This window comes from Neoarius graeffei, chromosome 4 (assembly GCF_027579695.1).
Source record: "Neoarius graeffei isolate fNeoGra1 chromosome 4, fNeoGra1.pri, whole genome shotgun sequence".
NCBI lineage: Eukaryota > Metazoa > Chordata > Actinopteri > Siluriformes > Ariidae > Neoarius > Neoarius graeffei.
Genome location: NC_083572.1, coordinates 10,836,200 through 10,862,762, shown reverse-complemented (window position 1 = coordinate 10,862,762; position 26,563 = coordinate 10,836,200). Strand labels below are relative to the sequence as shown.

Here is a 26,563-nt window from a genome sequence, read left to right as displayed (position 1 = left end):
TGATTGTCATCCCATTGATTGCAAACACCTGACTCTAATTTCACCTTCAAATTAACTGCTAATCCTAGAGGTTCATATACTTTTGCCACTCACATACATGTAATATTGGATCATTTTCCTCAATAAATAAATGACCAAGTATAATATTTTTGTCTAATTTGTTTAACTGGGTTCTCTTTATCTACTTTTAGGACTTGTGTGAAAATCTGATGATGTTTTAGGTCATATTTATGCAGAAATATCGAAAATTCTAAAGGGTTCACAAACTTTCAAGCACCACTGTACACTTGAAAAATCTGAATAGCTGTCTGTCTTGAACTGAAGTTCTTGATTTGCATGATTTTATGCATTGGGCTGCTGTCAAGGGATTGGTTGATTTAGAGAACTGCATAAAACAGCAGGTGGATGGATGTGCCGAATAAATTGGCCGGCGAGTGTTTATTGAGTTCTCAAGTCAAGAAAATTCTGCCCGTATTTTGGGGCAGTATCTGTGCTTATCTGATAAAGAAATCCATTCATCTCCTAAATTCAGGGCTGCGCAATTTCCCAATGCCATGTATCTTTATAGGAGAGACAATTTCATCAAACCAGGAACTCAAAAGACGAGAACAGTGTACGCATTTCATCCACTGTATGCACAAATGTAAAAATAAAACAAGGAATAAATAAATAAATAAATAAATAAATAAATAAATAAATGTGTGGCCTCTCTAGGGACTTGGTGATGAATTTTTTACCAATACCCTTGACATTGTTGCATCACTTCAAAGTGCTGCTCTGTTACAATTTCTTTGTTTACTGTGCTGATGCTCTTCTCTGCCAGAATCTGCAATTTCTGGCGTCTGCCAATCTCATCCCAAGCCTCCCACTCCTTTCCCCTATGACTGATCTCTGCCTGTCTCCATCTGTCCCTGCAGAGGCTCAGAAGTTGCCCTACTATGCCGGGTATTGCCACGTCCGCTTGATGATCCACTCGTTGTGCACCAGCCACTACCTGGACCTCTTCATCACCCTCGTCATTTGCATCAACGTCGTCACCATGTCGCTGGAGCACTACGACCAACCAAAAGTCAGAACAGCACCCGTGTGACTTTTTTGCCATGTGACGAGTATAAATTTCGAGTATAAATTGTTGACGTCAGACTGATCAGTTAGTAGTATGGTAGTATATCAGCTACATGGAAGATGTTCTTCTTTTCCATTTTGAAATGGTGACATCACTGTTGTCTCTTTTTTTTCCTTCAATGCCTCCCCCCCCCATCTCTTCTCAGTCTCTCGAAACCGCTCTGAAGTACTGTAATTACTTCTTCACCTCCACCTTCGTGGTTGAGGCCACGCTCAAGCTCATCGCCTTCGGCTTCCGCCGCTTTTTCAAAGACAGGTACGGCTGTCCTCTGTGCGAAACGCTGACACGAAGGCTACAAGTGCACACATATACACTCGCACACATGCAGTTCTGAGACGTAATTGATGAAATACACTCATTATTCCCCCCCTCCTTTCCTTCCCTATCCTATCCTATCCTTTCCTTCCCTGCCTCACACACTCTCTTTTCTCAGCCTGCTGGATGTGCGAGATGTTGTGCAGAATGATGCAGTAATTGCGACAGTTTGTGACTTAATGTTTATTAATGCAGGCGGGTTTCAGAGCATGTTGCCTTTGAATTAATTGACAGGAAAAAAAAGCTGACGTACTGAGAAGCTTGTGAAATTAGAAGCATGTGTAGATAAATTTATACTTGATTTACAAGATCAGATAAGATGGGACTGCTGCATCAACGTGCATTTTTGACAGTAGATTGTGTAATTAGTTAATGTCAGTGTGTACATAAAAAAAAAATAATAATTGCACTCAGATGAACTCCCTGCAACTAATTACATGACTTCTATCAGCATCTAGTTTCCTTCAATCCTTTCTTTTCATACTTTATCCGTGTCTTCCACTGAGCGTAGCCAGAGACATCATCGTCGTACTGTATGTAAAGTTAGAGACAAGGGCGCAAAAACATTACTTTGGTGTTAAACCTTTTTTTAATTATTATTATTATTATTATTTGCTTTGTAAGGCATGACTGCTGCTTGACTCCGATCAGTATTGTAGTCAAGTCATGAAACCTCGAGTCTGAGTCCAGTTTCGAGTAACCAGTGTTCAAGTCCAAGTCATTGAAGAACATTTCAAGTTGAGTCCGAGAACAAGACTCCAACCACACCATTTGACGGTGGCTGTTGCTGCCTTTATGTAAAAGCATCTCTGCTACCGTGTTGGACGAACGTTACTGCTCGACTGCCCCATTTTAGTTAATTGGCTCCAGGTAAAAAGCTTGTTTATCGTTCAGCAAGCCCCGCCTACGATCAACAGGGCAAATAACATGAGAGGGTTAACACTAGCTAGCTCATCGGTCAGCAAGCCCTGCTATCAACAGAGCAATGAACATAGCATGTCACTTCCTTCTCTGGGTGTGGTCTTACCAAATGACGATTAAAGTTCGAGGTTGTCCCCGTCGTCTCCTCGATAGTTCTACATATAGAACACACAGCAGTGCATTTTTTCCCACTGCATGAGAAGTCTGTAGAAGCAAAGCGGACAATCCTAGGGGCATTCTCTTCAGGCATTTTAGCGCCATTAATGCTAGTTTGTTCCTGAACATGACGTATGAACAGGTGAATGTGCATTCTCTTGCACAAAATTAGTCTAAATATTAATGTAGATATAACTATAAATATCTTATGGCAAATTATTATGGCATGTTACAAAAAAATAAAGCAAAAATCTGAGTCCTCGTCTCTAGTTTACGAGTCCGGATGTAGTTAATACACGAGTCTGAGACATCAGTGCTCAAGTCCAAGTCAAAGTCAAGTCACGAGTCCTTAAAATCAGGGCGTGATTCAGACTCGAGTACTACAAGTGTGAATATGATGCATGGGGGTTGGACAGAAAGGGCATAAATTCTCTGGTTGCATCAGAGCTAATGTAGGGGTTTCATGCTGGGGGGGGGGTATACTTATCACAATCACAACTTAGATTTGTGAATAATTTGGCAAACTATATGTTTTTTCCCCACCTGTTTTATTATTATGGACTATTTGTGTTGAGTCACCATTTGTATAAAATGGTGGAAAGATACACTACCGTTCAAAAGTTTGGGGTCACTTTGAAATGTCCTTATTTTTGAAAGAAAAGCACTGTTCTTTTCAATGAAGATCACTTTAAACTAATCAGAAATGCACTCTATACATTGCTAATGTGGTAAATGACTATTCTAGCTGCAAATGTCTGGTTTTTGGTGCAATATCTCCATAGGTGTATAGAGGCCCATTTCCAGCAACTCTCACTCCAGTGTTCTAATGGTACAATGGGTTTGCTCATTGCCTCAGAAGGCTAATGGATGATTAGAAAACCCTTGTACAATCATGTTAGCACAGCTGAAAACAGTTGAGCTCTTTAGAGAAGCTATAAAACTGACCTTCCTTTGAGCAGATTGAGTTTGTGGAGCATCACATTTGTGGGGTCGATTAAATGCTCAAAATGGCCAGAAAAATGTCTCGACTATATTTTCTATTCATTTTACAACTTATGGTGGTAAATAAAAGTGTGACTTTTCATGGAAAACACAAAATTGTCTGGGTGACCCCAAACTTTTGAACGGCAGTGTACATAGGGGGTGAATACTTATGCAAGGCGTTGTACAGATGGTTTACATGAAACACCCTGAATTCAATGTATCCAAAATCCATAATAGGCCAATAAGAAGAAAGCATTCAACATGTTAAGCTGTAGCTCCAAGGAAAGAAGTAAATTAAATTTCATTGAAGCTGAGTTCAGTGCATTTTTGTTAAAGGAATTGCGTACTGTTTTTTTTTTCTTTCTTTCTTTTCCTTTTTTTTAATAAACTTCACATACTGGTGATTATGCGAACTCCATTTTATAGGCCAGCTTTTATTCATTTCAGTACTCGAATAGGTCTGATTTTAAATGCAGTCAGAATTAATTTCATAAGTTAATAAATATAAAATAGCACTATGCAAACGCTGTACAAGTTTTATAATATGGTGTTTGGTATTTATTCAATCAGCAGAAGAAAAAAAAATACATTATTTCTTTTTCTTTGATTTAATATGAAAGACGCAATGGTTGCATTTCCGTGGTGCAGAAGAGTTCATTATTAATTGCTCAGCCCATCTGGAAAGATTACAACAGAGCCATCAGTTCTGGGATCATATCTCTAATGAATAAATGAATGAACCTATCTCTCTCTCTCTCTCTCTTCCACTTTTCTTCCTCACTCTTGCTATCTCTATCTGCAGGTGGAATCAACTGGACCTGGCTATTGTGCTTTTGTCTGTGATGGGCATCACTCTGGAGGAGATCGAGATTAATGCTTCCCTTCCTATCAACCCCACCATAATTCGGATCATGCGGGTGTTACGGATCGCCCGTGGTCAGTCTCTTGCTGAATCCCTGTTTCATTAATAATAATAATAATAATAATAATAATAATAATAATAATAATAATAATAATATAAACTCATGCAAAACTTGTCGGATATCACATAAATTGTGTTGTACACAGTGCTGCAGTTGAGTCACTAAACCTCAAGTCCCCAGTGTTCCAGTCCAAGTCAAGCCCAAGTCATTTAAGAACATTTCAAGTCAAGTCCACTATTGATCCAAGTCGAGTCCGCAAACAAGACTCCAGCTGCATAAAATGATGGTGGCTGTTGCTGCCTTTATGTGAAAGCGTCTCTGCTACTGTGTTGGACTAATGTTACTGCTGGACTGCCCCATTATAGTGAATAGTCTACAGATAAAAAGCTTGTTTGTCACTCAGCAAGCCCCGCCCACTATCAACAGGGCAAATAACATGAGAGAGGGTTAACACTAGCTAGTTCATCACTCAGCAAGCAAGCCCCGCTATCAACAGAGCAATGAACATAGCGTGTCACTTCCTTCTCTGGGTGGAGTCTTGCCAAATGACGATTGTATTTCGAGGTTGTCCCCATCGTCTCCTCAATAGTTCTTCGACACATGGAACACACAGCAGTGCATTTTTTCTCCACTCCACGAGAAGTCTGTACAACCCCGATTCCAAAAAAGTTGGGACAAAGTACAAATTGTAAATAAAAATGGAATGCAATAATTTACAAATCTCAAAAACTGATATTGTATTCACAATAGAACATAGACAACATATCAAATGTCGAAAGTGAGACATTTTGAAATTTCATGCCAAATATTGGCTCATTTGAAATTTCATGACAGCAACACATCTCAAAAAAGTTGGGACAGGGGCAATAAGAGGCTGGAAAAGTTAAAGGTACAAAAAAGGAACAGCTGGAGGACCAAATTGCAACTCATTAGGTCAATTGGCAATAGGTCATTAACATGACTGGGTATAAAAAGAGCATCTTGGAGTGGCAGCGGCTCTCAGAAGTAAAGATGGGAAGAGGATCACCAATCCCCCTAATTCTGCGCCGACAAATAGGGGAGCAATATCAGAAAGGAGTTTGACAGTGTAAAATTGCAAAGAGTTTGAACATATCATCGTCTACAGTGCATAATATCATCAAAAGATTCAGAGAATCTGGAAGAATCTCTGTGCCTAAGGGTCAAGGCCGGAAAACCATACTGGGTGCCCGTGATCTTCGGGCTCTTAGACGGCACTGCATCACATACAGGCATGCTTCTGTATTGGAAATCACAAAATGGGATCAGGAGCATTTCCAGAGAACATTATCTGTGAACACAATTCACCGTGCCATCCGCCGTTCCCAGCTAAAACTCTATAGTTCAAAGAAGAAGCCGTATCTAAACACGATCCAGAAGCGCAGACATCTTCTCTAGGCCAAGGCTCATTTAAAATGGACTGTTGCAAAGTGGAAAACTGTTCTGTGGTCAGACGAATCAAAACTTGAAGTTCTTTATGGAAATCAGGGACGCCGTGTCATTCGGACTAAAGAGGAGAAGGACGACCCAAGTAGTTATCAGTGCTCAGTTCAGAAGCCTGCATCTCTGATGGTATTGGGTTGCATTAGTGCGTGTGGCATGGGCAGCTTACAATTCTGGAAAGACACCATCAATGCTGAAAGGCATATCCAGGTTCTAGAGCAACATATGCTCCCATCCAGACGACGTCTCTTTCAGGGAAGACCTTGCATTTTCCAACATGACAATGCCAAACCACATACTGCATCAATTACAGCATCATGGCTGCGTAGAAGAAGGGTCCGGGTACTGAACTGGCCAGCCTGCAGTCCAGATCTTTCACCCATAGAAAACATTTGCCGCATCATAAAACGGAAGATACGACAAAAAAGACCTAAGACAGTTGAGCAACTAGAATCCTACATTAGACAAGAATGGGTTAACATTCCTATCCCTAAACTTGAGCAACTTGTCTCCTCAGTCCCCAGACATTTACAGACTGTTGTAAAGAGAAAAGGGGATGTCTCACAGTGGGAAACATGGCCTTGTCCCAACTTTGTTGAGATGTGTTGTTGTCATGAAATTTAAAAATCGCCTAATTTTTCTCTTTAAATGATACATTTTCTCAGTTTAAACATTTGATATGTCATCTATGTTCTATTCTGAATAAAATATGGAATTTTGAAGCTTCCACATCATTGCATTCCGTTTTTATTTCCAATTTGTACTTTGTCCCAACTTTTTTGGAATCGGGGTTGTATAAGCAAAGCGGACAATCCTAGGGGCGTTCTCTCCAGGCATTTTAGCACCTTTAACATTAGTTTGTTCCTGAAAGTGACGTATAAACAGGTGAATGTGCATTCTCTTGCATGAAATTAGTATACAGTGCCTTGAAAAAGTATTCATACCCCTTGAACTTTTTCACATTTTTCCACCTTACAACCACAAACTTAAAAGTTTTTTTATTGAGATTTTATGTGATAGACCAACACGGAGTAGCACATAATTGTGAAGTGAAACGAAAATGATAAATGGTCTTCAAAATTTTAAACAAATAAAAATCTGAAAGATGTGGTGTGCATTAGTATTCAGCCCCCTGTACTCTGATACCTCTAAATACAATCCAATGTAATCAATTGCCTTCAGAAGTCATCTAATTAGTTAATAGAGTCCTACTGTGTGTAATTTACTCTCAGCATAAATACACTTGTTCTGTGAAGGCTTCAGTGGTTTGTTAGAGAACACTGAAGAACAAACAGCATCATGAAGACCAACGAACTCACCAGACAGGTCAGGGATAAAGTTCTGGAGAAGTTTAAAGCAGGGTTAGGTTATAAAAAAAATATCCCAAGCTCTGAACATCTCAAGAAGCACTGTTCAATCCATCATTCAAAAATCGAAAAAGCATGGCACAACTGCAAACCTAGCAAACATGGCCGTCCACCTAAACTGACAGAGCGAGCAAGGAGAGCACTGGTCAGAGAAGCAGCCAAGAGGCCCGTGTTCACTCTGGGGGAGCTGCAGAAATCCACAGCTCAGGTGGGAGAATCTGTGCACAGGACAACTATAAGTCATACACTCCACAAATCTGGCCTTTTTGGAAGAGTGGCAAGAAGAAAGCCATTGTTGAAAGACAGGCATAAGAAGTCCCGTTTGCAGTTTGCCAGAAGCCATGTAGGGGACACAGCAAACATGTGGAAGAAGGTGCTTTGGTCAAATGAGACCAAAGTTGAACTTTTTGGCCTAAATGGAAAGCGCTATGTGTGGTGGAAAACTAACACTGCTCATCACCCTGCACACACCATCCCTACTGTGAAACATGGTGGTGGCAGCATCATGCTATGGGGATACTTTTCTTCAGCAGGGACAGGGAAGCTGGTCAGAGTTGATGGGAAGATGGATGGAGCTAAATACAGGGCAATTCTGGAAGAAAACCTGTTGGAGGCTGCAAAAGACTTGACTGGGAAGGAGATTCACCTTCCAGCAAGACAATGACCCTAAACATACAGCCAGAGCTACAATGGAATGGTTTAGATCAAAGAATATCCATGTGTTAGAATGGCCCAGTCAAAGTCCAGACCTAAATCCCATTGAGCATCTGTGGCAAGACTTGAAAATTGCTGTTCACAGACGCTCTCCATCCAATCTGGCTGAGCTTGAGCTATTTTGCAAAGAAGAATGGGCAAAAATTTCAGTGTCTAGATGTGCAAAGCTGGTAGAGACATACCACAAAAGACTTGCAGCTGTAACTGCAGCAAAAGGTGGCTCTACAAAGTATTGACACAAGGGGGCTGAATACGAATGCACACCACATTTTTCAGATTTTTATTTGTTTAAAATTTTGAAGACCATTTATCATTTTCGTTTCACTTCACAATCATGTGCTACTCTGTGTTGGTCTATCACATAAAATCTCAATAAAAAAAACTCTTAAGTTTATGGTTGTAAGGTGGAAAAATGTGAAAAAGTTCAAGGGGTATGAATACTTTTTCAAGGCACTGTACAAATTAATGTCAGTATAAATATCTTATGCCAAATTATTCTGACATGTTACAAAAAAGAAAAGAAATCAGCGTCCTCGTCTCCGATTTACAAGTCCGAATGGAGTTTATGCACAAGTCCGAGTCATCAGTGCTTACAGTAAATCCAAGTCAAGTCACAAGTCCTTAAAATTAGGGCACGAGTCGGACTCGAGTACTACAAGTCTGGTTGTATGAAATGTTGTGTGTAACAGCTATCCATGTCGACTTTTGTAGAATTTTCCAAAGAGCTGGCTATGCATTATGAAACATTTACAGGTTTGAAGTTATTGAGGAAGTATGTTATTTGGTACCTAGAATTTTAATTCGCATTGCTTTCCTTCCTTCCTTCCTTACTTACTTATTTGACTTATTTTGGGTTTTTTTCTCATTCTTTCTCCCTTCCTTCCTTCATGCCCTGAATACCCTTCATTCCATTCTTTCCTTTTTTCTCTTGTTGTATCTCCTTCTCACCTAATTGGTCTCTTCCACTGAGCACATCCATTGACCCTAGTGAGGACCTGAGAGAAACCCTGCTGTAATTATGGCAAGACGATAGGGAAAAGGGCAAAATAGTCCTAGACTTTGGTGCTAAGCAAGTCTTATTTTTTTTTTTTTCTTTGTGAAAGCTGACTGCTGGCTGTCTATCACATGGGGTTGTCAGGGAGGAAGGGGGTTTGTGTGTGTGATCAAGAGGAAATGCGTAGGTAGCTGCCTCAGAAGGCAGATTGGTGGGTTATGATGTTCCAAAGGTGGGCTCTGATGGTAATTAATAGCCTTTGCAGACATCCACGAAGGGCTTAGATGGGGCTCCTCTGCGCCCACATGCTTTTGCAGATTCAGATTCTGACACTTGATATTTTACTTTCTGCTGCAGTTGGGACCACTGGGACCTCCATTAAAAATGGCTCTGATTAGCTATTGTATGTATCTGGCACCTTTTTCACTTTGATTCTTTCCTCTATTCATAGTGTTGAAACTGTTGAAGATGGCCACTGGGATGCGTGCTTTGCTAGACACGGTAGTTCAGGCTTTACCTCAGGTAAATGAATCTCTTTTTGAAGTTAACTTTTTTCAATATTCCTCTCCTTTGTAGTTAATAAGACAAAAAATAAATAAATAAATAAAAATGCATACGCAGAAAGTGAAAGTCCTCAGTCTTGAAGACTTGCCCATGGTAGAAAATGTACTCTTGACACTGGAGATTCCTTGCATAAATGTAAAATAAATGTTTCCTGACCGAAACCTTCATATTTAACAATTATTCCACAAAATCAAGTCATACATGAGCTGATAACTGACGAGCCACGTACGAAAAGATCCATCCATTTGCCATAACCGCTTATCCTGTGTAGGGTCCCGGGCAAGCTGGAGCCTATCCCAGCTGACTATGGGTGAGAGGCGAGGTACACCCTGGACAAGCATCGCAGGGCTGACATATAGAGACAAACAACCATTCACATTCACACCTACGGTCAATTTAGAGCCACTAGTTAACCTAACCTGCATGTCTTTGGACTGTGGGGGAAACCGGAGCACCCGGAGGAAACCCACACAGACACGGGGAGAACATGCAAACTCCACACAGAAAGGCACTCGTCTGCCACTGGGCTCGAACCCGGACCTTCTTGCTGTGAGGCGACAGCGCTAACCACTACACCACCGTGCCAACCTGTACGACATGATTGAGTGGAATAACTGTTTTATTCTAACCACATTCACTGGATTTTGAGAAACGGAGTATTTTAATTTTTTTTTGCAAATTCAATAAATAAAATCTTTGTACAAAACGTCCAATAAAATCATTTCCACTTAGAATGTAAACAAACCGGCGAAACGACAGTAGCAATTTGTGAAAAAAGCAAGAATAAGAATTCTTGAAAAAAAAAGATATGTTCTAACCATCAAATTCTTTCATTCCATATTTGGTTGGTTTCTGGGGTTTTGTTTTTCGAGTAGAGTTTTTATTTCATCCTTGGTTGTTTCAGCAACATGCTCCACCATTTTGTTTTTCTCTACTCACGGTATATGAGCTGATTGCCGCGTAGTAGAGGAGCCAATCGGAGCGCGTGATTGCTCATATCCAGTGAATGTGGATAGAATAACAATAATATGCCTTTCTTTCTGAACTAACAACACATTTTGAAGTGTTTATTACTATACTTGGATCATATGGTGCGCCCTCCAGACAAATCCCTGTGAATAAGTTATGATGATAAAAAAGATCAAAATATTAGAACAAGTACATGAAGATAACCCTGTGATTTGAATCATTTTGATTTGACTGTCATGACAACGGAGAGCACACAAGTGATAGAAATTAAATCAACACCTTGTGATCAGTCAGATTTAAGAATCCAACAGCACTGTGGCTCAATCTGCTGATAACTGCACGAACAGAATCCCATCACTTTCCTCTTGAGCCTACACTATGCTTCTCCAGTCTCATGCTCTTCCTATACCACAAGGACAGTTTCGCTTTAGAGAAAGAGGTTAATTGTGGAGATCAATCACTTTCTGGCACCCCGTATGAGGAACGTCAGAGAGGACCAATTTATAAAATGGCATGCACATCTTTGACCTTCATTAAACATGATCTGCCTTCTAGTACAGCAAAAGTAAACTTAATTTACTGCTGAAAGTAAAGTGGATTTTCAGTGGGTTCTGTCGTTGAGAAAGTTTTATAATCTTGCAGTGTTTTTGTAGCAAGTACAGCACACCCACACAGAGCTTATTGCTTATGCAGCAGTGTAAACTTCTGAAGGCTAATTAGCCGATCTAATATTCCTGAGATGCTCTCCTCCATCTAACTTATTTGAAGAAAAGTAAACATAGCTTATCTATACTTTCATTTCCATTGTTTCGAAGAAATGTTGATCTTTGCTTATTCTCTCAGGTAATTAAAATGATTAGGGGCTCAGTATTTTCACCATCATTAGCACCTGTAGTGTGATTTACAAGCATGAAAGTGATACAGAGATTACATGCCTTAACTAGAAAAGGCACATGTTAGAGTGCATACCTCCGCCAAGCCACATATTATCAACTTGAACCAAGAATAATACGAAAAAAAAAATCCTCGATCTACATACATATGTGGTTGCTGGATCCACATACATATCTGGATTTGCATCAAAATCTATTCAATTGTTCCTTGGGCTATGACCCACCTTTCCACCAAATTTAATCAAAATTCGTTCACTACTTTTTGAGTTACGCTGGGAAAAGACAAAAAGTCCTGGAGCCGCATACAGATCTGGATCCTGGATCCACATACATATCCTGATTTGCATCAAAAAAACTAGTGAAGTGTTCCTTCACCCATGGTCCACCTTGTCCCCAAATTTCATCAAATTCCATTCACTACTTTTTGAGTTACGTTGGGAAAAGACAAACAATTCTGGAGCTGCATACAGATCTGGATCCACATACATATCTGGATTTGCATCAAAGTCTACTCAATTGTTCCTTGGCCCAAGGCCCACGTTTCCACCAAGTTTCATCAAAATCCGTTCACCACTTTTTGAGTTACATTGGGAAGAGACAAAAAGTCCTGGAGCCGCATACAGATCTGGATCCACATACATAGCCAGATTTGGATCAAAATAGAGTGAACTATTCCTTCGCCCATGGTCCATCTTTCCACCAAATTTAATCATATTACGTCCACTACTTTTTGAGTTAAATTGGGAAAAGCAAAAAAAAAAAAAAAAAGATGAATCTGCATACATATCTGGATCCTGAATCCAGATACATATCCTAATCTGTATCAAAATACAGTGCAGTGTTCCTTGGGCCATGATCCACCTTTCCACCAAGTTTAATCAAAATCCGTTCACTACTTTTTGAGTTATGTTGGGAACAGACAAAAAGTCCTGGAGCCACATACAGATCTGGATCCTAGATCTACATTCATATCTGGATTTGCATCAAAATGTAGTGAAGTGTTCTTTCATCCATGGTCCACCTTTCCACCAAATTTCATCAAATTCTCTCCACTACTTTTTGAGTTACATTGAGAAAAACAAAAAAAATTAAATTCTGGATCTGTATACATATCTGGATCCTGGATCCAGATACATATCCCCATCTGCATCAAAATGGATTGAATTGCTCCTTGGCCCATGAGCCACCTTTCTTCCAAATTTCATCAAATTCTGTTCACTAATTTTTGAGTTACGTTGGGAAGAGACAAAAAATACTGGAGCCACATATGTACAGTGGTGCTTGAAAGTCTGTGAAGCCTTTCAAGTTTTCTATATTTCTGCATAAATATGACCTAAAACATCATCAGATTTTCACACAAGTCCTAAAAGTAGATAAAAAGAACCCAGTTAAACAAATGAGACAAAAATATTATCTTTGGTCGTTTATTTATTGAGGAAAATGAACCAATATTACATATCTGTGAATGGCAAAAGTATGTGAACCTTTGCTTTCAGTATCTGGTGTGACCCCCTTGTGCAGCAACAACTGCAACTAAATGTTTCCAGTAACTGTTGATCAGTCCTGCACACTGGCTTAGAGGAATTTTAGCCCGTTCCTCCGTACAGAACAGCTTCAACTCTGGGATGTTGGTGGGTTTCCTCACATGAACTGCTCGCTTCAGGTCCTTCCGCAACATTTTGATTGGATTAAGGTCAGGACTTTGACTTGGCCATTCCAAAACATTAACTTTATTCTTCTTTAACCATTCTTTGGTAGAACGACTTTTGTGCTTAGGGTCGTTGTCTTGCTGCATGACCCACCTTCTCTTGAGATTTAGTTCATGGACAAATGTCCTGATATTTTCTTTTAGAATTCGCTGATATAATTCAGAATTCATTGTTACATCAATGATGTCAAGCCGTCCTGGCCCAGATGCAGCAACACAGGCCCAAACCATGATACTACCACCACCATGTTTCACAGATGGGATAAGGTTCTTATGCTGGAATGCAGTGTTTTCCTTTCTCCAAACATAATGCTTCTCATTTAAACCAAAAAGTTCTATTTTGGTCTCATCCATCCACAAAACATTTTTCCAGTAGCCTTCTGGCTTGTCCATGTGATCTTTAGCAAACTGCAGATGAGCAGCAATGTTATTTTTGGAGACCAGTGGCTTTCTCCTTGCAACCCTGCCATGCACACCATTGTTGTTCAGTGTTCTCCTGATGGTGGACTCATGAACATTAACATTAGCCAATGTGAGAGAGGCCTTCAGTTGCTTAGAAGTTACCCTGGGGTCTTTGTGACCTTGCCGACTATTACACGCCTTGCTCTTGGAGTGATCTTTGTTGGTTGACCACTCCTGGGGAGAGCAACAACGGTCTTGAATTTCCTCCATTTGTATACAATCTGTCTGACTGTGGATTGTTGGAGTCCAAACTCTTTAGAGATGGTTTTGTAACCTTTTCCAGCCTGATGAGCATCAAGAACACTTTTTCTGAGGTCCTCAGAAATCTCCTTTGTCTGTGCCATGATACACTTCCACAAGCATGTGTTGTGACGATCAGACTTTGATAGATCCCTGTTCTTTAAATAAAACAGGGTGCCCACTCACACCTGACTGTCATCCCATTGATTGCAAACACCTGACTCTAATTTCACCTTCAAATTAACTGCTCATCCTAGAGGTTCACATACTTTTGCCACTCTCACAGATATGTAATATTGGATCATTTTCCTCAATAAATGAATGATCAAGTATAATATTTTTGTCTAATTTGTTTAACTGGGTTCTCTTCATCTACTTTTAGGACTTGTGTGAAAATCTGATGATGTTTTAGGTCATATTTATGCAGAAATATAGAAAATTCTAAAGGGTTCACAAACTTTTAAGCACCACTGGATCCTGGATCCACATACATATGCAGATTTGCGTAAAAATCTAGTCACTTCTTCCTTGGCCCATGATCCACCTTTCCACCAAATGTCATCAAATTACATTCACTACTTTTTGAGTTACATTGGGAACAGACAAAAAAAAAAATCCTGGATCCGCATACATATCTGGATTTGGATCAAATTCGAGTCAGTTGTTCCTTGGCCCATGGTCCTCCTTTCCTCTAGATTTCATCAAATTCCATTCATTATTTTTTAAGTCAAACAAATGGAGGGGAAAACATAACCTCTTCCAACAAAGTTGGTGGAGGTAATTGATGCAACCAAAGGAGTTTTCTTTCTTTATTTGGCGCGTCATTATTCTTTGCAAATTACTTGCAAAACACTAATTAACTACACTTAGAATTTCCCAGTCGGCACGAGTAAATTAGTACTTTTTATTTAAAGTCTTATTAAATTTGTTAAATCGATGTATTTTGTAAAAGTATCTTACCTTCCCTGCCCCCTGTTAGACCAGATGTGCTTCCTGTATTTTTTGTAGGAACTGACTTAACCATGAACATAAGTCACGGCCTTCGTCTCATCGCCAATCTTGTTCTACCAACAACCTATTCCTCCCGGTGCATATTTCACTGTCAGTTTGATGAGATTTGTTTGCTGAGCTTCTTCTGTGTCGAATGCAGCCTGTACGCATTGTTTTCTTTGGGAGTTTCTATCTCAGTATTACATACAGTACAGATCTACAATTCTGTATTGGCCTTTTTAATGGGAAAAAAACAGATATTTGTTTGCTTGATTCAGATGAGTAGTTATTTGCTGACATCTTGTTTATTCTAAAAGTCAAGGTAACATTGACTTGAGCTCTTGTGATTACTGTAATTAGCTAATGGCATGCTGAATGACTGTGTGTTTTGCAGGTGGGGAATCTGGGTCTGCTGTTTATGCTGCTGTTCTTCATCTATGCTGCTCTGGGCGTAGAGCTATTCGGCGAACTGGGTAAATGGTGTCCTAATATCAATGGCAGATGTCAAAGCTGTTGGCCTGACAGCTAATGATGGTTTAAATTAGAGTAAATGAATTTACGTTAACAAGATCATTATGATGATCCGTATTGAAAGAGTTGAGGTCTGGTGGTGACTGGACTGATTGGAAATGGCCCTGTATTTCAGCACAGTTTCTATCGACATATACATTCCAAATTATTCTATCCACATTCACTGGATATGAGCAATCGCGCATTCTGATTGGCTACTCTCCTACTAGGATATCAGAATTACTTTATTAATCCCCGGATACTGTGAGTAGAGAAAAACAAAATGGCGGAGCATTTTGCTGAACCAACCGAGGACGAAATAAAAACTCTACTCGAAAACAAACCCCCAAAAAATACAAAAATAAAGGAACAAAAGATGGAATGAAAGTATTTGATGGTAAGAATGTGTGGTGGAAAAAAGAAAAACGCTCACTCGTTTGGACCCAAGCAGCAGAGGTGGACAGTAACGAAGTACATTTCCTTGAGTACTGTACTTAACTACACTTTTTGAATATCTGTACTTTACTTGAGTATTTTTTATTTTTTGGAAACTTGTGACTTTAACTTCTCTACATTTGAAAGGCAAATATCGTACTTTTCACTCCACTACATTTCTGTCAAGGTCCTCGTTACTCGTTACTATGAAGCAGCTTTGAAAGTGGATGTTTTTTCTTTTCTTTTCTAAAACGTGATTGTTTTTTTTTTGCAGGTGACACTGAGACACCCTATCAGGAATCACTAGGGTCACGTTACATCCATAGACTGTATAAAATCAAGTTCAATTATTTCTCAGCAGTGTTATTTGAACACGATCAGTTGATGGCAGAATTTAAGGAGGCAGTTCTTCTGGGGAATGAACGCACCCATGGCCATACCTAGAACCCAGGTTTCAGTTTTCTGAAAGGATTAAAGATTCATTTCGTTTTAAATGTTTGCTTTGTTTGCCGAAAACGAACCACATCACAGCCTACAAAAACTCGCCGTCCAACCTGCGGAAGCATATTGAGGGATATAAACGTTTTATTCCAAGAGAAAACTTGCAACGAAGTTGTCTGTGCTTTTAGAGCTAGTGATAATGCTACAATAGCTATGCAGTCTGGTTAGTCAAATGATTTTCTATGGATTTGCCCGCCAAGTTGCCGTAGCCTTGTCCACGGCTAACACTAACACATAGCTAGTTAACTTGGACACTTTTACTTAGCATGTAAAAACTGAGTTACGCCAACATGAATAACATTAACTTATCCGAAGTCCTTTCAGACATATGTTTCAGCATAATCTTGCCAAATAAACAGAATGTAGAAATCTGTCTTTTCTAGTAGCGTTAGCTACCCAATATGATTTTGAGTTTGAAAAGAGTTTGCTAGCATGTCAGGTGGAGTTTCACTGACTAGCTAGCTTAATGTTAAACCACCATGATGGCACAGCATGCGTTCATTTTGTGAATTCACATTTCTGTCTTTAGTAACGGCATTAGGTTTTGTAAGCGTTGTGGCAATAATACAACGATGCGTTAACAGAGAATGTACTTTTAATACTTAAGTATTTTTAAAAGCAAGTACTTGAGTACTTTAACTTGAGTAAAAATTTGACTGGACAACTTTCACTTGTATCAGAGTAACGTCTGACTTAAGTAATGAAGTTGGGTACTTTGTCCCCACCTCTGCCAAGCAGGGAAAAATAATCTTTATTGTTGATTTCTCAACGCAAAAGATACGCAGAACAAAGAAACGGTTCCAGGCGCGGGCGCCTCCCCTTCCTCACGATAGCATTTTATATCCTTGTGAAACATTTCTTTGAAAAACCATAACCCAATCAAAAGCAAGGGTTCAAACTCTTACCATAGAAGGAATTGTCCTCATCTCATCTCATCATCTCTAGCCGCTTTATCCTGTCCTACAGGGTCGCAGGCAAGCTGGAGCCAATCCCAGCTGACTACGGGCGAAAGGCGGGGTACACCCTGGACAAGTCGCCAGGTCATCACAGGGCTGACACATAGACACAGACAACCATTCACACTCATATTCACACCTACGGTCAATTTAGAGTCACCAGTTAACCTAACCTGCATGTCTTTGGACTGTGGGGGAAACCGGAGCACCCGGAGGAAACCCACGCGGACACGGGGAGAACATGCAAACTCCACACAGAAAGGCCCTCGCCGGCCACGGGGCTCGAACCCGGACCTTCTTGCTGTGAGGCGACAGCGCTAACCACTACACCACCGTGCCGCCCCAGGAATTGTCCTTTGTCAGCATTTATGTTTCCTTTAGGTATCCTTTCCTGATATTTGCTAGTCTCCAAGGACAGACGCCATTATCACTATCCTCTTCCTCCACGCTACACACGTATGCACATAGCACTGGGTTCATGAACCCCTAACACACACAGGGCTATACAAAAAATCCATTACAGAATTTATTTTTTTCAAGATTTATTATTATTCTAGCATTTTTCACAAATCACGACCGTCATTTCACTGGTTTGTTTACGTTCTAAGGGGACATGATTTTGTCGGACGTTTTGTATTTATCGAATTTGTAAAAAATAAAAATAAAAATGTTCCGTTTCTCAAAATCCAGTGAATGTGGATAGAATAAAACAGTTATTCCACTCAATCTCGTCATACACTGCTTATAGCCAACTCGGTGCTACGTGCCTCGTCGGCTATCAGCTCATGTACGACTCAATTTTGTGGAATTACTGTTAAATGCACAATTATTTAATTCACATTTACTAGAAATTACATTGGTTTTGTTAAAAAAAAAGCTCTCAGTCTTTCTTTATCCCTCTATTTGTTCTATCCCTGATCTTAGTGTGCAATGCAGATTACCCATGTGAGGGGATGAGTCGGCACGCCACCTTTGAGAACTTTGGCATGGCCTTCCTGACACTCTTCCAGGTCTCAACTGGTGACAACTGGAATGGGATAATGAAGGTGAAAGAAATTCTTATTATTATTATTTTTAATGCATTTGCATAATGTTATTTCATCCTGTATGTTTTTTTTTTCCAGAACATATAGGATCCAAAGTTTATTAGCACAATATAAGTCTGTAGACTAGGCCTTCATGACTCAATTATTCCCAATCTTATTCTTTCCCTCCCAGGACACTTTACGTGAGTGCCCATCAGACGAAACGTACTCCTGCAATGGCAGTCTGCAGTTCATCTCCCCCATGTATTTTGTGAGTTTTGTGCTGACAGCCCAGTTTGTGCTCATCAATGTGGTAGTTGCTGTGCTAATGAAGCACCTGGACGACTCGAACAAAGAGGCGCAGGAGGAGGCGGAGATGGACGCCGAAATCGAGCTCGAGTTGGCTCAGGGAGGGCTCTGCTGCCTGGGTGGGCTGGCAGCTGCTGCTGGGCCTGGCATCGGGATGGGAACTGGAGGTGGAGGAAGTGGTGGAGGTGGAGTAGGTGGAGGTGGAGGTGTAGGAGACAGGCCAAGTCTTGAGTGTGGAAGCAGACAGGCAGCCATGGTGGGGGCCCACGTGCATGCCAGCCAAAGTGGGTACACACCTCCAAGTGGAGGACATGAATCACACAACCACAGGAAGCTCTACTCACCTGCGCAGGTAAGCCAGTCAGTACTGCTGCATGTATCCCTGTTGCTCAACCCACACGAATAACGATGTTGAAGGAAACTCTGATCACATGATATATTTAACAGTTATTCCACAAAATCGAGTCGTACATGAGCTGATAGCCAATGAGGCGCATAGCACCGAGTCGGCTATAAGCTGTGTACGATGAGATTGATGCCCCTTTTCCACCAAAGCAGTTCCAGGGCTGGTTCGGGGCCAGTGCTTAGTTTGGAACCGGGTTTTCTGTTTCCACTGACAAAGAACTGGCTCTGGGGCCAGAAAAAACGGTTCCAGGCTAGCACCAACTCTCTGCTGGGCCAGAGGAAAGAACCGCTTACATCGGCGGGGGGGGGGGGGGCGGAGTTCTTAAGACCAACAACAATAACAAGACCGCGAAAGATCGCCATTTTTAAGCGATGAGAAGCAGCAGCTGTACAAACGTGAAGTCATCCATTATTATTATTATTGTTGTTGTTGCTGCTGCTGCTTCTTCCGTGTTGTTTTTGCTTCAATATTCGCGCCAAGGTTTATGCAAACATAGCGACGTAACTGACGTATACAGTGACGTAACTGACGTATACAGCGACGTAACTGACGTGTCTTCCCTTAGCACCGTGAGCTATGGAAAAGCAAACTGGTTCTCAGCTGGCTCGCAAGTTGAACGAGTTGTGAACCAGCACCAGCACTGGCCCCGAACCAGCCCTGGAACTGATTTGGTGGAAAAGGGGTATGAGTGGAATAACTGTTTTATTTTATTCACATTCAATGGATTTTGAGAAACGGAGCATTTTTTTTCAAATTCGATAAATAAAATCATTTCAGTTATGTAATTTTCGAAATTCTTTGAGCTTTTGAACCAGTCAAAAAAAAAAATCAACAAATTTTAATGCTTATTACAGATGAAGAATGTAAACAAACCGGTGAAATGACAGTCGCAATTTTTGAAAAATGCTATAATAATAATTATTCTTGAAAAATAAAAATATGTTCTTACCATCAAATACTTATATTTCATATTTTGTTGCGCTTTTTTTATTTTGTGTATTTTTTGGGGTTTCATTTTCAAGTCGAGTTTTTATTTCATCCTTGATTGGTTCAGCAACACGCGCTGCCATTTTGTTTTTCTCTACTCACGGTATATGAGCTGATAACCTAGTAGTAGAGTAGCCAATCAGAGCGTGCGATTGCTCATATCCAGTGAATGTTGATAGAATCATTAACTCGATGTCCGCAAAATCGAGTCGTGCATGAGCTGATAGATACGACAAGATTGAGTGGAATAACTGTTTTATTCTATCCAGATTCACTGGATTTTGAGAAAGAGAGCATTTTTATTTTCATTTTCTGCAAATTCGATAAATAAAAACTTTTATACAAAACATTTGGCGAAATCATTTCCGCTTAGAACGTAAACAAACTGGCGGAATGACGGGAGCAATTTGTAAAAAATGCGATAATAATAATTATTGAAAACTAAAAAAGATCTCTTCTTCCCATGAAATACTTTTATTCCATATTTTGTTGCTTTTTTTACATATATATATATATATATATATATATATATATATATATATATTTTTTTTTTTTTTTTTTTTTTTGGGGGGGGGAGGTTGTTTTTGAGTAAAGTTTTTATTTCATCTTCGACTGGTTCAGCAATACGCTCCGCCATTTTGTTTTTCTCTACTCACGGTATATGAGCTGATATCCGAGTAGTAGAGCAGCGAAACAGAGCATGTGATTGCTCATATCCAGTGACTGTGGATAGAATATTTCACATTATACCATCGTGCTGTTGGATTCTCAACTCTAAATAGACACAAGGTGTTGATTAATTTTCTATTAGAGCAGCTCTGACAGTATTACTTGTTGCAAGGTTAAGTGTTACAGCTTTTATAATAACAGCTAATTCACAGGGACGTACATAGCGGGCACTTCACATAATCTAATCTAAACCTCAAAATATTTCTCATCTCATCTCATTATCTCTAGCCACTTTATCCTGTTCTACAGGGTCGCAGGCAAGCTGGAGCCTATCCCAGCTGACTACGGGCGAGAGGCGGGGTACACCCTGGACAAGTCGCCAGGTCATCACAGGGCTGACACATAGACACAGACAACCATTCACACCTACGGTCAATTTAGAGTCACCAGTTAACCTAACCTGCATGTCTTTGGACTGTGGGGGAAACCGGAGCACCCGGAGGAAACCCACGCGGACACGGGGAGAACATGCAAACTCCGCACAGAAAGGCCCTCGCCGGCCATGGGGCTCGAACCCGGACCTTCTTGCTGTGAGGTGACAGCGCTAACCACTACACCACCGTGCCGCCCCAAAATATTTTTTAAAATAAATTTGAATTAATTGAACACTGTAGAAATTAGTAATGGGAAGAACAGAATAGCAGAGTAAATGATTGATTGCATTATGACCTGCCTCTATCATCAACATCAGTTGTTCACCTACTTAACTAGTTATTTCCAAAATCTGATCAGAGTGATTGCTGAAGATACATTTAAGAAAATGAAAATGACACATGCAAACATCTTGTGATTGGATCACTTGAAATGGATTTTAATACCAAATCTGAATGGCACCTTTGAAATTTTCGTTTCTAAAGCGATATTTTGTCAACATAATATTAACATCTATAAACCTCCACCTCCGACACTTTACCTATCGCACTCTCGGTGTCTGGTATTTATTGTACACTTTTCTGGCCGCAAGCTTCAGAATTTTGAATGTTGGAATCTATATGGTTATCCAAGACTTAGTGAACTTTTTGGGGCAAGATGGATCATTGAAATAACATGAAGGAATGGTGTTTCAGTTCTCTGGAACAACCACCATATACTACCCCACCCAATCTGAAGGTACCTCTTCTTCCTCAAGTGTGAGTCATGGATATTTGTGTGTTCAGGTGTGTGTTTGTTTTGGACCATAGCTAGATAGTTGTCTCGACTCACTACTTGCTCTATTAATAGCGCTGCGCTAAGAATAGCACAGACCGGCCTCTTGCAATCGCACCTGTGGACTGCAGCAATTGCGAAATTTAAAACGCAGCACCAACAAGACCAATATCCCCGCTCGATCGACACAGGGCCATGATTGCAGTCAGCATCTATTTATAACGGCAATCTGGTAGGAGCAGATGAAAGGTGAGGAAGATGAAGCGAATGAAAAAGCATCATTTAAATCATTCAGGTTGCAAGGCTAGGGTGGAAAATAAGCTTTGAGTTAATCGTGAGAAAGAGTCTGAGATATGGGCATATGCTGAGATCAAGACTGATGATATTTTGTCTAAAGAGGGATCTCTTGAAATGGAGAATTGTCAAAGAAATTGAATGAAAGAAGAAATAGAAGAAATGCAGGAAGTAACACGCCCGAGATCAAGAGAACTAGAATGATAAACAAGTGAATGGCAGCTAGTTTCACTTCGCTCTCTGTTCATGGACATTTTCTGTATGAGCAGACAAGAAGCATAAGAGCAGGAGGAATAATCTCATCTCATTCCTCTCACCCTCAGGATGTGTCCGATTCATCCTGAAACCCTACTTGTCCTTGGAGCTTCTACAGTATACTTGTAATGCATGGATACTCTAAAGATCTACACATCCCCAAAAAACAGTTTATGCCCAAGTTTTATAGCAAATATGTTCGTAACAAATAAGCCTTTTCCTAATAACCATTTATGAAGAATATAGTCTGGCTTCAACGTAAAACAACTACCACCATGTGCTTCTCTTTTCTTTTGCTTTGGGCAGTCTGGAAAAAAGATGGCACTGATTTCTTGATGAACAGATCTGAGATCTGTTTTTTATGTGTTTTTGCAGAATTAGAGCTGTGTTACTTCTACCTACCATGAGGTCATATGCATTCTCACTGTCTGTCTGCTGTTTAAACAATGCACTTAGAGCTTGGGAAAAACTAAGAGCTTATCCAGCTGAGTAATAATCATGAGGGCGGCACGGTGGTGTAGTGGTTAGCACTGTCACCTCACAGCAGGAAGGTTCTGGGTTCGAGCCCAGTGGCCAACGGGGGTCTTTCTGTGTAGAGTTTCCATGTTCTCCTCGTGTCTGCACGGGTTTCCTCCAGATGCTCTGGTTTCCCCCACAGTTCAAAGACATGCAGTTAGGTTAATTGGTGGCTCTAAATTGTCCATAGGTGTGAATGTCTGTGAGTGGTTGAGAGGAGAAAACCTCTATAATAATCCAGTAGAAGGCAGCAGGAAACCACGACTGTAATTCTTCCCGAGAAACTTTGATGGCTGAAGCCATCAGGGAGAACACTAAAGAAGAATCATTATCACAGTTTAATTATTTTTTTTTAAATTTCCTTTTCTGGTTGAGAGTACGCTGTGCGCATTTTGGCTGCCACTTCTCACCGGAGCTTTTTCTTTTTGTGCTTGTATAGTTTAATGTTTGTTCTTTGTTTGAATGTTTTGTCCCCCGGTTGTGGTGTAGCTCCGGACCCAGTTTTGGGTGTTGGTTCCCTTTGAGCCTTGGTCCGCCATGGGTGATGCTTTTGCTCCTCGCTATGGACTGCAGTGAGCTCGTTGCTCTTTTTAACATCATGGTTGTCCAGCGCTCTGTGCAGCGATGCTTCTGTACTTGTCGCGGTCTTCTGAGTGATGTTGCCCGATGGCGTCATGGTGGCTGGGCAGGCGGTTTGGGGCAGCGCTCTGTGCAGCGGTGCTTCTGTACTCGCTTTGTGGATCCATGGCACGATGTTCCGAGCGATGTTGCCCGGTGGTGTCGTGGCAGCTGTGCATGGACTATTTATTTTTTATTATTTTTTTTGTAATTGTAAAGTGACCTTGGGTGTGAGAAAAGCGCTATATAAGTTGGACTTATATTATTATTATTATCTCATCTCATTATCTCTAGCCACTTTATCCTGTTCTACAGGGTCACAGGCAAGCTGGAGCCTATCCCAGCTGACTACGGGCGAAAGGCGGGGTACACCCTGGACAAGTCGCCAGGTCATCACAGGGCTGACACATAGACACAGACAACCATTCACACTCACATTCACACCTACGGTCAATTTAGAGTCACCAGTTAACCTAACCTGCATGTCTTTGGACTGTGGGGGAAACCGGAGCACCCGGAGGAAACCCACGCGGACACGGGGAGAACATGCAAACTCCGCACAGAAAGGCCCTCGCCGGCCACGGGGCTCGAACCCAGAACCTTCTTGCTGTGAGGCGACAGCGCTAACCACTACACCACCGTGCCGCCTTATTATTATTATTAAATTAGTAATACATTTGTACTGTGATGTATCTTTCATCATCTATCATTACTTGCCTGAGGGATAATCTAATATAATCCACTATTTATTATTGCATATTATTATACATACGGGCCACTTTTTCCATGGAATAAAAACATGTATTCTATTCCATTCTAGCGGGTTTACTGATGCCATGCAATATTGCTATCATATCACTTATCCTCCATGTATTATGCCACTCTCCCCAATGGAGAATGAGCATGCAGTATTGTTATAATATTGCACGTCGTCACGACAACATGACGTCACACGCGAAGATCCAAGGACAAAACTTTTCTGTTGCGCATGTGCACAATCATTTCTTTGTTGGCCAGAAGAGAGAGAAGACGGGGCTCATCCAGTGTTCAGTTTAAGCACTAAATAAATAAACTGAAACTAAAGACGCGCTGAACATCCAAAAGGCTACAAAAAACTTCATTATATATTCTTCATGCATATTTACAAGAGAAAAACAAACCAACGGCCATCGAAAAACTGGAAAAGAGACACGTCAGAGATGTAAAACTTCCGTGCTAGTGAGTGACTCTGACAGTTTGGACACAAAAATGGCCGCGAGGTTTGCTTCGTTAAAAGCAGAAGATTTAAAGAGAAAGATGCGCTTAACACCCGAAAGGCTTCCAAAACTTCACTGGATATTCTTCATGCATATGTACAAGAGAAAAACATACCAACGGACATCGAAAAACTGGAAGAGAGCGCAATAGCGGAAATATTGTCAAAGTTCTACTTGGAGGTGAGGAAACGTGACGGAGACTTTTACAAGAGGACTTCACTCGTGGACTTCACTCAGCAAAGCCCTTTTGTTTTGAACAACTGCAATGAAACAATTAACTACGACCAAAAGTAACTTTGAACTTGAACTGTCAGCCTGTATATAGCTTATATGTAAGTTGGGTTGTTGTTCAGGCTTTTTGGACTTGTACCATTTTTATTGTTAGAACTTTGACTTTGTACAGTACATTGGATTGACAGAACATTGAATTACATTCGATCAAAATCAGCATTCAGTATTGGTAAGTTACCCCCCTGTTCTTAACTTTTTGTAAAATCTATAATTGTTTCATTGAATGTATAATAATACTAATAATAATAGTAATAATAGGCAGCACGGTGGTGTAGTGGTTAGCGCTGTCACCTCACAGCAAGAAGGTCCGGGTTTGAGCCCCGTGGCCGGCGAGGGCCTTTCTGTGTGGAGTTTGCATGTTCTCCCCATGTCTGCGTGGGTTTCCTCCGGGTGCTCCGGTTTCCCCCACAGTCCAAAGACATGCAGGTTAGGTTAACTGGTGACTCTAAATTGACCGTAGGTGTGAATGTGAGTGTGAATGGTTGTCTGTGTCTATGTGTCAGCCCTGTGATGACCTGGCGACTTGTCCAGGGTGTACCTCGCCTCTCGCCCGTAGTCAGCTGGGATAGGCTCCAGCTTGCCTGCGACCCTGTAGAACCGGATAAAGCGGCTAGAGATAATGAGATGAGATGAGATATTGGCTGGCTTTTTTCATGGTATATCAGATATATACCGTTCAGCTACTCATCTTCGACTTGTTCAATATCATGCTAGCTGAATGGAATATATCTGATATACCACTCAAAGCCAGCCAATATTATTTACGGTATATACATCATTACATGCCTCATAGGTAATCTAATCTGGTTGTTGTAGATTTGTACCAAGAACCACTGCTGCCTGATGCTCAGCCCAGTACTCTTATTCTCAATATGCAGGAAAAAGTTGTGATCTCGATGACTTTGACCATGGCATGGTGGTTGGTGCCAGACAAGCCGGTTTGAGCATTTTAGAAATGACTGATCTCCTGGGATTTTCATGCAGAACAGTCTCTAGATTTAGACAGAATCTTGCAAACAAAAAAGAAAACCCTCCAGTGAGTGGTAGTTCTGGTCGTTCTACTTTACCAGCCATGGCATGGTTTCATATCAAAGACTTCGTCTGTCATTGCCACAGCAGCATAATTAGTAGGTTGGACTGAGTATGAAAAGAGAGACTTTCTGTCTGCTGTCTGACTGCTGATGCTGCAACCCAGCATCATAAGCAGCTGTTCCTGAATGAATTGCGGGTGTTTGTTTTGGGGCTGTTAAAGTTTAATTCTTGCTTAATGAGTTTTTTATTATAAAACTGGGGGGAAAAAAACCCCCGATGTGCCAGCTTTGAGAGTAAAGAAATGATGCACTTTTTCAGCGATATAACATTTGCTGAATCACTGCTGTTTATATTACTGCGGCGGAGCTTGTCTGATGGAGGGTTGGAACACCAGATGTATCATGAAGTGGTCTGACAGATTGCAGCTTTTCTGATTCTTACACTTAATACATTAAACAACCCTAAATCTGTAAACAGGAAGCGGGCGATGGCCAAATGGCCAAAAGACCA

General features: G+C 40.7%; 1 protein-coding gene across 1 annotated transcript in view; it reads left to right on the top strand.

Annotated features, from left to right (window-relative positions):
* The window catches only part of cacna1ia (calcium voltage-gated channel subunit alpha1 Ia), a 431,086-nt gene that overhangs the window by 354,841 nt on the left and 49,682 nt on the right, over positions 1-26,563 (top strand). The window contains exons 25-31 of the mRNA XM_060918817.1: positions 918-1,069; positions 1,272-1,381; positions 4,305-4,438; positions 9,413-9,483; positions 15,182-15,260; positions 18,114-18,235; positions 18,408-18,875. Of these exons, the coding sequence (XP_060774800.1) occupies positions 918-1,069; positions 1,272-1,381; positions 4,305-4,438; positions 9,413-9,483; positions 15,182-15,260; positions 18,114-18,235; positions 18,408-18,875 (1,136 nt within the window). The remainder of the gene's footprint in view (positions 1-917; positions 1,070-1,271; positions 1,382-4,304; positions 4,439-9,412; positions 9,484-15,181; positions 15,261-18,113; positions 18,236-18,407; positions 18,876-26,563) is intronic.